Source organism: Micromesistius poutassou, assembly GCF_964030765.1.
Source record: "Micromesistius poutassou genome assembly, chromosome: 4".
NCBI classification, from domain to species: Eukaryota; Metazoa; Chordata; class Actinopteri; order Gadiformes; family Gadidae; genus Micromesistius; species Micromesistius poutassou.
The window spans coordinates 3,431,281-3,446,970 of NC_140274.1; the positions used below are offsets into that span (position 1 = coordinate 3,431,281).

Sequence of the window (15,690 nt, forward strand, 5' to 3'; positions counted from 1 at the left end):
CCTCGCCCTCCCTCCTCCATTGTTGATTCCTCCCTCTAGCCGGTTGCATCCACGCCCCGCTCCTTCCACTGTCAATGTGGAGCGCCCAGATAAACAGCTCGCCTCCCTGCCACCCCCCACCCAGACATCTCCTACCCCTCCATCCATCCATGCATCAATACCTATGGAGCCCTCATCCTCCATCTCTGCATATCTATGTCCTTGCTGTTATCTCTCTCTCTCTCTCTCTCTCGCAGACACACCCTCTCTCTCTCTCTCTCTCTCTCTCTCTCTCTCTCTCTCTCTCTCTCCTGCTCGCTCTCTCCAGCTCTTGCTCTCCCTCTCGCTCGCTCTCGCTCTCTCTCTCATAGCATAGACAGATCCATGCAAGCACACCACCAGAGCACCACACACACAAACACAGCCCCCCCCTCCTCCTCGTCTCCACCAACACCTCCTCCTGCTCCTCCTCCTCCTCCTCTCTGTCTGCCTGCTATGTAGGCTAGCCCCGGGGAGACCGGGCGAGTTCTGCTTTTCCATTCGCACTCACCTAACCTCTTCCTTCTTCTCTCCATCTCCTGCTGCAACACCTCCCCCCCCCCCTCCCTCCCCTTCCCTTCCCACACTCTTCTTGCCCCCCTCCCTCCTTTCCTCCACTCCTCTTCCCCTCCCTCCTCCCTCATCTGTCCTCTCCTCCCCTCCCTCCTCCCCCCCCTTTCTTCCTTCTCACTGTATTCATTTCTTTTGCTTTCATATCTTTGTTATTGTTGCTATATAACATTTTTGCTGTCCTGCATATATATATATATATATATATATATTCAGACACAGACACAGTGTATTTCTGGATTTCCTCAAATTGTAAACAACAAGTCCATGGCCTCTTCTCCATGCCTCAGAGTGTGGTGGAATCAGGGCAGGTCCTTCCAGCACATGCTAGAGATCCAATGCACCACGTATCCACTCACAGCCTGCAGTGGCAGATGCGCCCTGCCTCTCTAACACAACTGCTCCTTGTGTTCTCACTCTGTGTGAGTGTGTCTCTCCATGTCTCTGTCTCTCTCTAGTTCTCCCTCTCTGTATCTCTTTCTCTCTCTCTCATTCTCTCGTTCTCTCTCTCTCTCTCTCTCTCTCTCTCTCTCTCTCTCTCTCTCTCTCTCTCTCTCTCGTTCTCTCTCTCTCTCTCTCTCTCTCTCTCTCTCTCTCTCTCTCTCTCTCTCTCTCTCTCTCTCTCTCTCTCTATGAGAATTCACATGTCCTCATGAATATTCAAACTCACCAGTGCACAGTCACACTCTCGCTGTATATTTTATAAGGTGAACCTTGATCCTTGGATTTTGATCCGATGGATCGGGTGATTGATCTCCTCTTCCTCCTCTTCCTCCTCCTGTGTGCTCCTCTCTGCTCCCCGAAGGTGGGTCCAGATTGCGTGTCCGCGCCTCTCCATCGATTGGGGCTCGGCCTTCACCAAACCACTGCTGTCTCCCTACGAGGTGAGAACGTGCCCGCCGAGTGATGTGCACTTCACTGGGAGCTCGCTGTCCCCGGCACAGTGCACACACACACACACACACACACACACACACACACACACACACACACACACACACGCACACATACGCACACTTAGGCAGAAGAACAATCACATGATCGCATGCACACACGTGCAGAGACACACACACGTGTACATGCACACGCACACAGATGAGCACGCACACACACACACACACATGCAGAGACACATACACACATGGACACGCACGCGGACGAACCCACACGCAGAGACACAGACGAACACACACACGGAAATAACAGCACGTTTTGTCACCCGGAAAGAGAGTTGTCTGCCATTAAGGTGTCAGGCTGGACGGCTACAAGCTAATGGGGACAGCCGCGGCGCCGGTTAGCCGGGCTGGGGGAAGCGTCTCATGGCGGATGGCTGATGTATTTATACAGCAGTCATTTGGCCTGTACACCCCGGAGGCTCGCTTCACTCTAGAGAATGTTTATTACTCTGTTCTCTCTCTATGTCTCTCTCTCTCTCTCTCTCTCTCTTTGTCTCCGTCCCTGTCTGTCTGGTCTCTCTCTCTCTCTCCTTCTCCCTCTGTCATATGTCTTAATCTATCTGTCTCTCACTCTCTCTCACTCGGTCTCTCTCTCTCTTGCTCTCTCGCTCTCTCACTTGCTCCTTCACTCGCTCTCTCGCTCTCTCACTTGCTCCCTCGCTCTCGCTCTCTCGCTCATCCCTCTCTTGGTGCTTAGTGCCCCACACACATGCGTGAGATCAGCGCCCCCTGCTGGCTGCAGTACTGATTCCCTCACATGCAGCCTGTCTGCTGCTGCTCACTCACAGATGTCCTCAGGAGGATTAGAGCCAAGTCTAAATTGGTATGAGCGTGGCGGCCTTTTGTAAATCAATACTCTTATACATATTCTTAAGTAGATGCAAAATAACCAAATGAAATTCCTTTTTTTGTCGTTTTTTTTCATATCACAATTGATCAATACATGCATCTCTCTGTCTCGAGGGAGCTCTGACCATGAGGGCAATGCAGGGTTTCAACCGACATAAAAATTTAAAGTTTAGCAAACCCACAAAGTCATACGCCTCGAAAGCCTGACAGGAGGAGACGGATCCAACTAAGGAAGCAATTACAGGTTCCCATTGAATCCGCCTCCAGCCCTGGCACCACACTTTAAAAGAGCCTGAACTGCAAATCTGACTGAGTGGTTCCAGGCTGCAGGGAAGCAGGACATCACGGCCTGTTGGCCAGACTCAGGAGTGTTAGGAAGGGCTAGTGAGAGGGTGTCACTGGAACGTAAACAATCACTACTAGTTTGGAGTGGGATACACCCACAAAGGTAAGCAGGGAGTGGATCATGGATTCACTTAGGGATAAATGTGTATGTATACACGAAGCCAGTGAAGGCCGCTGAACTTCTGGCTTACAGGGTGGAGGGGTGTGGGTCATGTGGTCGCAGTGTCCAGCCAATGGGCAGCGGCGTGCACGGACAAAAGATCACCATAGTCAAGCAAGGCAAGGAATGTAACCATTGTTATTATCCTGGTAACATAACAAAAGCAATGCAATGCAAAGCCTAGCTTGGGCTTCAGTGTCTACACTAACCAGAAAGGGGTCTCAGTGTTCAAAGTACAGGAATTGTCCTTTAAGAAGCCTAGATGCTTGCACCGTGGCACCTATTCAATTCTGACGTCTCTGCACGGTGCCGGTGTGAGGGAAGAGAGCCATGCAGCCCATCTCTTCTCCTCAAAGATGTGCCAGTGCCATGACTAATTGTACACAAACCTCCCAGTAAATAACTGGCGTTGCTTATTATAAAGCTCTGCACTGGTATTGATGTGAACACAATGGGCTGTGTAGAGAGACAGCCCATAAACCACGGGCGAGGATAATTACTGTGATCTCAGCCACTGTATTCTAAACATGCTGAGCTCAATGAAACCCAGCGCTTGTTCTGAGGAAGGTGATTTATTTAATTCAAACCATTTTCACCGCCGTGATTATAATGCATACAACAATAGGCAGTTTTCTTTAATCACTCCCTCCCTCTTCTAAATCATCTTTGTGTGTGTGTGTGTGGGGGGGGGGGAGCTTGGCTGTCCTAATAAAGTTTGATGCATTAGAATCAGTCAATCACAAGTGCCTTCCCGTTTCCATTGATCAGGGGATTGAGCGAAGGGACGAGGAGGGTGGACGGGTGGGGGTGGGGGGATGCTGACGAGGAGGGTGGACGGGTGGAGGTGGGGGTGTGCGTGCGCGTGGCGATGTATTTGGGTGGTGCGGGCGGTGCTGAAAGGAGGTCGTGAGGTGGGGAGTCTTTTCAGGGAGCCTTATGGTGTATTTATAGTCCGTGAGACGCCTGTCGCCTGCCCCGTCGGAGAGGAGATTAGCAGGAGAAGCTCCCACATAGTTTGACTCGAGAGGAGGAGAGCGAAGAGGAGGCAGGGAGATGGAGGAGGAAGGGGAGCAATTCCTGATGGATTCTCGTGTGGCAGTGTTTGTGATGTACCGGTCTCGTGGTTAGCATACGTCGATCAAGCAAAGGAAAAATAAGCTCATTAGTTCCAGCACCCATGGCTTTATGCTGCAGGGAAATCCCCATTCAATAACATGCACAAGTTTTTGTGTGTACTGCCAGTCTTTCCTTCTCCTCGTTTGTTACAAACATTTTCTACAAGAACGAATTACAGAATTGATCCAGCCAGCTGTCATGTTGCGCGTCTGGACTTCTTGTTTAAAGATGCATCATGGTGCCCGGCTGCACCATCATTTTGTTGCTAACTAAGCGATTCACTCGCGGTGCATCCAAACCCCGTGTCCATCACTCAATCTGACTGATCTTTCAGCTGTGTGCAGACACAGGCTCAAACCACTGGTTTGAAAACGATCTGCTAAATGGATTGGTCCGCTCAGAAATCCCATTCGTGGAGAACCCAGTAGAGAATTTGGGTTCAAGTTGAGTCTCACAATATAAGCCTGATCCGTAAGCGAGTGAGTTCACGCATGACTAATGAATCAATTTCTAGCATGACGGCTCAGGAGGTCGAGCGGGTTGGCTGGTAAACCGGAAGGCTGCTAGTTCGGATCCCCGGCTCCTCCTCGCTGAGTGTCGAAGTGTCCCCTGAGCGAGACGCCCTCACCCTGACTGCTCCTGACGAGCTGGCTGTCGCCGTGCGTGGCTGACACCGCCGTCGGTGTGTGAATTGACTGTGTGAATGTTAGGCAATACAGTATTGTACAGCGCTTTGAGTGGCCACTGGTTAGAAAAGCGCTGTATTAATGCCGTCCATTTACCATTTTGTTCAGTCATTCATTCAAACAATACATCCATGTGTTCGCTCAGTCGTCCTGTCTCCTTTTATTCCTCAAAGCGCCCGTCCGTCACCCCCCCTTGTGATTAGTATTCCGATGGGGTGTCGTTCCATATGGAGCGCTCTGCACTCGGCGTGTCCCCGTCCTCCTGCCACCCGGGTCCTCCTGCAGCAGCTGCTCTGCCACGCACTACATCTGTACGCAGATAACATGACAGCCCTCCGCATTATACAGCCCTCGTATTGTGGACACGCGTCCGCGCGGAGACAGCTCCCAGTCACAGAGCCGGCCTCCCCTTGTCTCGTCATCTCCGTCTGAGCCCTAATGTGTTCACAGTCGTCTGAACGCCGGATAAGCAGCCTTATCCGTCTGCCTGATTGACTGCCTGTCTATCTGACCGCCTGTCTGTCTGTCTGTCTCTCCTGTGTCTGTTGACGCCGCCCTCTCAGGCTGCGGTGGCGCTGCAAGCAGGTGGGCTGGCAGGAGACGTACCCCATGGACTTCTACTCCAACCAGAGCCTGGGGCCATGGACTCCAAACACCCCGACCACCAACCGGCACGTCCAGCCCGCAGACAGGCCCAGGTGAACCCGCGCTCCCCCCCCCCCCCGCCGACGCATAGCTGACAGGGCCGCAGGGAGGGAGGGAGGGTGGGGGAGGGTGGGGGAGGGTGTGTGTGTGTGTGTGTGTGTGTGTGTGTGTGTGTGTGTGTGTGTGTGTGTGTGTGGTGTGTGTGTGTGTGTGTGTGTGTGTGTGTGTTGTGTGTGTGTGTGTGTGTGGTGGCGTTGAATCATGTGGGGCGGTCTCAGCGGTCCACGGGTGTCACCACACTGACACCTGCTGGTGCGGAGTGAAGTGCACATCAAGTGTAACTCCACAGCTCATCTCCTGCTGCCGTGACCTTGAGGACGAGGAAATGGACGATTCCCACTCATGCGTTGGTTCTTCATCAAAGACTAATGAGAATGAACGCATGCAAGGAGCATGTGTTCATTCCTCATTAGTCTTAGAAATAAGACTAAAATACTTTATACTAAAATAACGACTGAGGCACGATGGCAAATAATCCAAAAGGTGTTTCCATTACCTCTTGTTCAGAGAGCTCATCCAGGCTCGTACAGCATGTCTTCAAGAGCCGTTTCTGTCCCAGATGTTGACTCTCTCTTCTCTTACCCTTCCAGAAACCAGGCTCCAAGCCAGCCGGCAGTGCAGAGCCTGCACCACCCAGCATGCAGTGCTCCCAGAACAGTGCTCCCAGAACCAGTGTTCCCAGAACCAGTGCTCTCAGAACCAGTGCGCCCCCTGTGGCTGTCACAAGGAATGATACACGTAGCTGCAAATCCACTGCTTTTATTAAACTGCTTCACTATTCACACGCAGCCACGGCGGCACTGTGCCACAGCCCACTGTGAAGTGAGGCGGACACAATGGAGGACGAGGAAAGTCTGGAGATGAAGAGAGGGAGGGAGGGAGGCAGAGAGAGAGGCTTTTGTTCCAGACGGATTACGGTCAATGCTCTTCTATCCAGGGCCAAGCCAGAGGAAATGAAATGCATTTGTTGTATTTACAGAGGGCGGGGAGAGGAGGGAGGGACAGAGAGACAGAGAGACAGTGAGCGGGAGGGAGAGAGAGAGATGTTTGTGTTCTTCCTAGACAGGACCAAGCAAACTGAGCCGTGTTGTTGAAGGATGTGTTGGTAAAATCGACTGGCTTCCTGTCCAATCCGATGATGCTGTCAGCCACAGCGATGGCGTCATGATGTTCAGAGACAACTACGGTGGTTTCTGTGCGAGACGAAGGCCTCTCTCGCTATATAATGTCAATAAAAACACACACTTATTTAAATCACTATTTGTACTTTATTGAGTTAATTTGTTGGGCTTGACAGGATAAGACCCAACCCCATCCTGCTTGCTATTTGGCGTCTTGGTCTCTCCGTCTAAATCCGTCTCCCGGTGGTGGTGGTCGTCGTCGTAGAAGGATGACAACACATCCTTATTGTGTGCGTGTTTTTAATCTACTGAAAGGATGCGGTAAGTAAGCCCTTATACGAGTGGTTTTCTCCGTCCAAAAGGGAGGAGTTCACGGTTGCGGATAGTCACGACCAGCTCCATGCGCTCATGGTTTATTGATGGAGGAGCCGTCGATAAATAAAATGCATTAAATAAACAACGCCGTTTCTATGGTAGCTCCAACCCCACATTGATTGACAGCACCTCGCTGCGGTGAGGAACTGCGTGTGTGTGTGTGTGTGTGTGTGTGTGTGTGTGTGTGTGTGTGTGTGTGTGTGTGTGTGTGTGTGTGTGTGTGTGTGTGTGTGTGTGTGTGTGTGTGTGTGTGTGTGTGTGTGTGTGTGTGTGTGTGTGTGTGTGAGACCTGATGCTGCACACGAGTTGAGAGCTCGTTCCCATGGAGAATGGATTTTTCCTTGGAAGTACTGCTCATCCCCTCACTCGACAGTCACGCACGCACACATCGCCACGGCAACAGCAGTCGGTTAGGGAAGCGGCGTTGCCGAAACGGGCAGATGTCGCGTGTTCCCGTGTTTCATGTTTGGTGCAGCTGCCGGTCGCGTGTTTGCAGAGCCGCCCGGTGCCCGCGGCGTGTTGTGATCGCGGACAACATACTTAGGTCCACAGAATGTTCCCGAGATGGATGCATGTTTGTTTGTGTGTGTTTGGTGGGTTGGTTGCTTGTTTGGGATTGCAGCAGAAGGACAAACATGTTTTTTCGGTCAGTGATGCAGAGCACGCCAGCCCCTGCTGCTGTAGTGGACTGCAGGGCGCCATGTGTTGTTGAGTTTTGTATTATTGAGTATTGTGTATAAACCATGGAGATCAATACATTCATAAGGGCATCGTGGCGTTTGCTAGAAGCCGATGAATCATCAGCGACCATTCATAATGGATTTGGTTTTTGATTAAAGGGACGCAAACACGAGGAAAGAGAAGGGATTTTACTGGTTTGGGGGCGTAATAACCCATTTGAAACAACAATTATAGGCCTTAATAGTTAAATGTGTGGAAAATAATACTGACCTCAAATGTTAAAGAGATTTCGGTCAAGATGTTTCTGTAAAGGTAAATTGTATTGTGTATTTAAAATACGTGTCTATCTTCATCCGATCGCATTACAACTACATGATGCATCTATTTTAGACTCGATTGTCTAGACGGAGACGGCGTGTTCTGCTAACCCTAACTCTGGGAATAAAGAGGACAACTGGACCCCAGCCATAGCGAGGCTTTGGCCCAGTAAATTCGTTTAGGCCGTGCCAGGATCCGACACGGACGGCTTTGATTCATAAACACCCGCCTGTGCTGCTTCTTCAGTACTGTTATTCGGTCACTAGATGGCGCTGTTTACCTCTGTAGCGGTACGGTCATGCACCGCCTCACGTTGTATATCTCATCGCTTTGGCCGCTGTGGAGGTTATTCGACTACTTTATTGAATCGTTCAAGATGGCCCTGGCTAATTTAGGACCCAACATTTTTGGCAGGTTTTTTGTTTTTGCCTGAAGCAAAAAAAATAAGTGGTTGCTCATTGCCAACTGTGTGGCTAATATCCTGTTCGGAGGATAGTTGTGAATACTTGGTGAAGTGATGTATTACACATCCATCCTGAGGGGCCACGCATGAGTCATCCTGCCTGTCAATACCGAGCGCCCGAGCGTCTTTATCTGTTGATTCAGCCTCATAAAGTAGGCTACTAATTAATTAATCATTTGACTGTCGATAGAAAAAACGTGAGTCGTGATCTGGTGTTGGGGTTGCAGTAACAATGCGGTTTGTGATCGGGTATTGCAGTGAATTGAAAAAAACTAAACACCGTGAGTGGCATGTGAGTGTCGTGGAGAGGACGTGTTGTTGTTGTTGTCGCGTGTGCGGTCTCATTTAAGCGGGGAAAACATGTCCGCCCTCGTGACGGGCTCCGCGTGTTGTTTTGTGTCTCCAGTCGTCGGGGGGGCTGAGTCACCGGCGCCCCTCGCGCCCCGTCCCCTCCTCGCATCCTCTCATCCTCCGCGGGAACCGGCCAATTAGCAGCTTCCCGCGTGCAGAGCGAGAGAGAGGGTCTCTGTCTCTGTCTCTTTCTCTCTCTCTCTCTTTCCCTTCCTCTCTGTCTCTGTCTCTCTTTATCTTTATCTCTCTCTATCTATCTCTCTCTCTTTCTCTCTTTATATTTCTCTCTCCTCTCTCTCTCTCTGTCTCTTTCTCTCTTTATATTTCTCTCTCCTCTCTCTCTCTTTCTCTCTTTATATTTCTCTCTCTCTCTCTCTCTCTCTCTCTCTCTCTCTCTCTCTCTCTCTCTCTCTCTCTCTCTCTTTATATTTCTCTCTCTCGCTCTTTCTCTCTTTATATTTCTCTCTCTCTCTCTCTCTCTCTCTCTCTCTCTCTCTCTCTCTCTCTCTCTCTCTCTCTCTCTCTCTCTCTCTCTCTCTCTATTCACTCCCCCCCGTGTATAGAGACCACTTTGTGTTTACCGAGCCTCTTGTCAGAGACCCCATCGGGCCGGGCCCTTTATTCTCTTACGGGAGAACCGCCGTAGAGCCGCGGGGTGAGCCAGAGGACGACCGCTCACACGGAGGGATGATATCTTCAACCGGCATACAGCACCAAGCGGTCCCCCGCTCAATGCGCTTATGTAAGCCAGCGAGCAGCGACAACAGAGCTGGTCTTCTGTATTAGCTGCTGTCACGCTGCCACTAAATAATGCACGTTTGCCTCCCATGCCGGCACACACGTCGTTAGACAGGCACTCCTCGAAGAGTCCGTTGTTTCACTTTCTGATTGGTGGTGTAGGCTACGAGGAGGCCTTTGGCGTCAGGTGGGATAGCTGTATCAACTCTGACCACGTTTAAAACAAGACCGAAGACTTTGATGTTTGCTTTAGCTTTCTGCTAAATCTTAAATACATTGCATTTTCTACAATGCAATTTTTTAAAACTTTGCCTCCATTTTCTTTTACCTAACTATTTTATTTATTATTTTTATTATATTGCATTCATTTTATTATTATGTGAAGCACTTTGAGTCTGCCTCGTGTATGAACAGTGCTAGATAAATGAAGTCGCCTTGCCTTTACGTAGCATGCAGCCGTTAGCCAGCTGGGGACTCCTATACTGGTTAATGGATGGATGTTTGAATTTCTTCCTTTTATGTTATGTAATTAATGAACTGATCAGGCCTACATTTGAAATATTAATGAACATATCTTTGCATGTGATTTGTATCGCACACATGAATCATCACATCACCCTGTGAATCAGTTATTCTGAGTGATTGACTTCTGAGTGAGTGAGTCCATGCCCGGGGCACAGTGCATCTTGTGAAGTTGTGTCTCTGTGTGTTTGTAGGCAAGGTTACATGGACTCCTAAGAGCTTTGGTATCATTTCATCTTCTCACATCATAGTGTTTGATTTCATCAAAGCAGCAGCTCCTAACGCACAGCCCAGTTACTTTAGGTTGCACGTATCCACTTGGTAAGATGTTTTCTGTGTTACTTCACTATCCTCCCAGAGAGCAGCGCTATGCAGCTTTATGTGAAAACACACTTCTTTTTGGCCTTACAATTCTGGCCTTGAATATGAATTAAATAAGAATCCAAGATTGATTATCATATCTTGTTCTGGGGTCCCTTTGGAAGTTTTGCACAATGACATTTTCCGCTTAAAGGCCATTTTCAGTCGCGGGCGGAGAGGAGAGATGTGAGGGAAGGTTAGATAAGAGAGTCTTCAGGGAACGAAGAAACAGAGTGGTGTAAAGAAATGACTAATTATGTGTGGGAGGTCAGTCTGTCCCTGGTCACCCAGCCAAGAGCCGCGACAACGCCGCACACTTTTCCTCCGTTTCAGAGGATTTAGCCAGTGGGTCTATAGCTGCTTCAGTGCACTCCGTTTGTGTCGACGAGTGAGACTGTGGCACACTGCAAAAACACCCCCAAAAATAATCAAGTTTTATGGGTCGGATTAGCTCAGGAGGTAGAGCAGGTTGGCTTGTAACCGCAAGGTTGCTAGTTCGATCCCCGGTCGAGTGTGGCGGTGTCCCTGAGCAGGAAACCTCACCCTGACTGCTCCTGACGAGCTGGCTGTCGCCCTGCGTGGTGGACTCTGGGTATTAACCGCTGTAAGTGGCTATGGATAGAAGCGTCTTGCTAAATGTAAAATGTAAACATCATGAAGACCTTTTCAAATACAAGCGTGTTTTTTTTCATCCAGAGTGTCTGTAAGCGGGGGCGTTTTGTTTGTGTCTGCTCGTGTTCTCGTCTCTGTTTCAGCCACTCTCCCCCGGGGTCGTCGACCCAGACGCCTCGCTGCGGGCAGGTCACTGAGTTCCACTCTGGTGCTTTCCTCTCAACTGGCTTCACAGTAAAAGAGCTGCTCTGTTTTCCGGGTGACCAGCCACGGCGCGGACCCCCCCCCCCCCCCCCCCCCACCCCCCCGCGGTGGCGGTCCTAAAGGACAGGTTGCCACGGTCGGATTCACCGGAGTGGAGAGGAATGCTGTCACTGTGACTCATTATAGCTGCTGCCTCCTCCCCACTGTTCTCTCTCTGTGCACAGGCGATAAAAGCCTCACGTTTAGACAACTTTTGCTTGTACCCCTGAATGAGAAGGCATGTCAGAGGGGGCTGTCATGCAGAACTGTGTACCCACAAATAGTTATCTCTAACGTGTCATGGGGGACCAAGACAACAAAGACCCTATAGACACAAAAGATGGCAAATTAACTTCTGGTTATTCACTTTATTGAAAAAAGATGATGTAGAAAGAAATCTTCCAGAATGTATATTTAAGAAACATTAAGCAACACATGCCGTATCACTTAAGTATATTTTTTTATACCACATAAAAATATACTCCTGCAAATCCCAAATAAATGGCACATTTCCAAGAACAACAATGGAAGAGTTCTCATCATGCTGCTTCAGAATATTTAGTTTATTTATGATTCGGGTTATGATTCTTTCACTATCAGTAGTTCCTTCATGTTAAAAAGTGATTCCTCCCTTATTAGTTGAATAATCTGCCTCTCCTATCTTCAGCTTTCACTTCAGGCAGTGCAAAAAATAGTTTAAAAAAAAACGAACATAAATGTGTATAAAACATGTATAAATGGCTGCTAAATGCCCTATATGTAAATGTGTTGTAAAACATGGATACATATCAACTCGACATAGCGTTTACGTACTAAAATCAGCCCGAGAATCACTCGGTGAATCGCAGCTGAGAGGTGTTGCCCCGCTCCGATCCAGCCCACATTGCAACCCTTTCATCCAGCAAGAAAAAAAACAGAACAGCTTTGACAGTTCAAAGGTCCGGTTCACCTCGCCGGACACACTGGAGCCCGGCCCGGGCGGACCGCCGTCTCTCCTCCTCCTCCGCGGCCGGGGAGCGAGGGCTGTGTGCGGGCCGCCCCCTAGCGACCATGGCTGTAGACTGTTACCAGTGCTGCTGTTGCTACAGTAACAATCTAATGCCACGGTCACCATGGAGACAGCAGCTGAAATACGATTGGCTCCCGGTTGCGATTGGCTCGACGCGCTCGCCGGTGCGCGATGATGTCAAGGATGTAACCTTTACAGATGCTTTTTCTTCCCTCTCTCTCTCTCTTTTTTTTTTTTTTTTCTCTTTAAAACACATACGATCATATAGTCTGTCATCCCCCGCCGATAGAGCGTCCGGTCGGAGAAGAGGTGAGCCAGGCTTCAGTAGCCATGACTGTAGACTGTTACTGTACTGTGGTGAACAGCTTCAGCAGTAAGCAGTCTATAGCCAAGGTAGTGATGCACTGACACTGGCGTCAGGACGACAGCATGACAACACCAAACACTCACCGCCCGAGGTAGTGTCGGACTGACAGAGAGAGGGAGAGAGAGAGGGAGAGAGAGAGAGGGAGAGAGAGAGAGGGAGAGGGGGAGAGAGAGAGAGGGGGAGGGAGAGAGGGGGAGAGGGAGAGACAGACAGACAGACAGAGCGATATATATAGAGAGAGAGAGGGAGAGAGAGGGGGTGAGGGAGAGACAGAGCGATATATATATATATATATATATATATAGAAAGAGACAGAGAGAGAGAGAGAGATGGAGTGAGAAAGAGAGAGAGAGAGAGCGCGGTAGCGTCCAGCACCGGCACTCAAAACAAACAGTATGCTTGTGTGTCCTCTTCAGGGGCCATTATAGAGCTGGTGAATCACGGGGCTGCTGATAGTTAGGATAACAGGACAGTTTGGTGCATCATTAAAGGTAATGGGTTTCTTGGAGGAGGAAGGGGACGGGGGGGGAGGGGCTGGCAGTGTGGACGATGGTGGATTACTCACTTGTTGTATTTGTAGTATTGATCTACATGGCAATTAGCTCTGAGTCAGTCCCAGGGTATGGACAGTCAGAGAAATAGGTGGTGAGATAACAGGGGTGGGTGTGTGTGTGTGTGTGTGTGCATGCGTGGGCAGGGGGGGAGTGGGGGGAGTGGGGGTGGCTGTGTATGGAGCGACCTTAAGGCTGACGTCATATCTCAGTGTGTTGCAGCTAATGGGGTGTGTGTCTCTGTGTGTGTACATTGTGTGGTGTCTGCTAGTTATATTTTTCTTTGTTTCCTTCTGCAGAGGCTTACAATCACTGTGTGAAAAACAAGTCATAGTGTGTATGAATGTGAACATTTAGCAATAGTTAGTAGCTAGTTAGAAGCTGCTTACTGCTTTAAATGTTATAATAATGTAACAATAATATAACCTAACCTAACCTAAATGTAAATGTACATGTAAAGAACATAACAGGCTACTGTTAAATAGCCTTCTCAGCGTTGGCCTAACAGTAGGTGTGTGTGTGTGTGTGTGTGTGTGTGAGCAGCCTGCTCACAACAACGTGTGTTATCAGGAACGGTACACTTTGATTTCGTCTCAGAGCCGGATGAAGGTTATCTTCCGCTGTCCGCGGTCCTGAAGTCTGTCCGCGATGCTGAAGTCTGTCCGCGGCCGTCAGAGGCGCTGCCCGTGACGTCAGCAGCGCCGCTGCCCCCAACCGTAAATACCCTCATAAACGCGCAAGTCTATTTCGAGAACCCGCACACGTGGGAAGAGCTCCGAGAACAGATTACAGTTGTTGTGTCCCTCGGCTTAATTAAGTCAGGTGAATCCGTTTCGGGCCCGGAAATTGTGAAACGTCACTTGACAAACAGATCAAATCTACTAGGCCTGGGTCGTTATTAAAACGGTGTATTATAATTATCAGTGTTAGGGTGACTCTGATATAGATCACTTTTATACAAGCATGCGTACAACCATGCCGATCCGGTGATCTCCATGGTGATCACGGTTCGTAGCGTCAGCCGTTGCCTCTGGTCCGCTTTCAGCACCTCGGAGAGCGGCACACAGTACAGACCACGGCGGCGGGTCTCTTACTGGGAGCACTGGGAACCCACTGGGCAGCAATGCAATAACAGCAGTAACTGCAGCAAGGGTCGCCAGATTGGGCGGGAAATCTGACCCAATCTGGCAACGCTGACTAGGACCCCCAACAGAGGCAACAGCATTTCATCATCCATCTCATTGTCATTCTGCCCACGGGCCCGGGTTCGAGGATTCACCTCGGGGATTGTCGCCTCTCCCCCCTCCCCCCTCCACCCACGCCTTCCCCTCCTCCTCCTGATTCAACCGCGAGCCTCATCGCAATGCAGCTCGTGCACGCACCGCGTCGCTCGCGCTGTGTCTTTAAAAGCCCCCCCCCCCCCCCCCCGGCCGCTGATTGGAGGCGTCTCGATGTGCGCATGCAGGAATGACGCAGGGTCGACTCCGGCTCGCGAGCGCGTCACGATGTCGTTTGAAGAGCGAGAAGAGGAAAAAAAGAGGATAGGATGGAGAGTCTGCCGCCAACTGACGCGTCATGGGTCGGAGCGCGGAGAGAAGCCGTCATAAATAACGTTGGCCCCGCGCGTAAACAGCCACTGTAATCTCGCGATGTGACACGACCTTGAGGTTCATGTTATGATTTATAATCACAATGCACGTTTTTTCTTAAAAAAGTCAGAAGCAGGATTTGGACGCCGGTTTCGGTGATGTCCCCGTGGGGGTCTGCTATTGGGGGTCGTGGTTATTATGACGTGACGTGTTGGCGTTGCAGCCCGGCTGGTTAACATGCACCTCGCGTCCTCCTCCTCACACACCGAGCCGCTCTCCTCCTCCTCTCCTCCCGGTCGGGTGTCACTGCCCATGTGCGCCAAAGTGACTCACACTGCGGTAACTTATCTACCGTACATCCAGGAGACGCACCGCCGACGGAAATCGTTAACGTTAGATAAACAGCTCGTTCTATCAGACACACGTGGACCGCGACACATCAGCATCATCATCTTCATTATGACCGCGTTATGGTCAACTCGTGAACAGACTTTTACAAAACAAACAACGCATGAATGGGCATGAGGAAATAAAGAACCAAACTTACTCTAACTTCTGCGGTCCACCTCAACTATGACGGATTTAGTAGCCTTACAGTTAATTGTTCAAGGAATATTCCTGAACACATTTAGTTTAACGTCATCTCCTTCCACGAGGACACCCGTTGAAGACATAACAGTTCTAACAGTTCTAACAACGTTATAATAACTAACCTCGCCTTCACCACCGGTAGCGCCTTTTTTTTTTTTTTCTTCTCAATTTCGTCGATTGGGCAAAATCGTGGTGGTTGTTTTTATCCGCTGTTTAACGCATGTCCTGTCCTGCCGTCTCCGGTACGGCGTGCATCTCCCAGCCGGTCGTCCCGGCGTCCCGCTCTTATAGACACACCGTAGTACTAGAGAGGGAGCGGGGAGGGGACGCTCATTCATTCAGATGCATCACCTACACGGGACCATGTACGTGCGCTCTGACGTCACCGCCGAGA

The 15,690-nt window shown here is 50.0% G+C and overlaps 1 protein-coding gene across 1 annotated transcript in view; it reads left to right on the top strand.

The window, feature by feature from the left end:
- Window positions 1-6,637, top strand: part of dph1 (diphthamide biosynthesis 1) — a gene marked incomplete at its 5' end in the record, with an annotated part of 51,996 nt that extends 45,359 nt beyond the window's left edge. Inside the window, 6 exon segments of the mRNA XM_084466507.1 lie at window positions 1,394-1,472; window positions 5,264-5,281; window positions 5,283-5,349; window positions 5,352-5,398; window positions 5,996-6,059; window positions 6,062-6,637. Of these exon segments, the coding sequence (XP_084322633.1) occupies window positions 1,394-1,472; window positions 5,264-5,281; window positions 5,283-5,349; window positions 5,352-5,398; window positions 5,996-6,059; window positions 6,062-6,138 (352 nt within the window). The 3' untranslated portion in view covers window positions 6,139-6,637.
- Window positions 6,638-15,690: the final 9,053 nt, after the last annotated feature.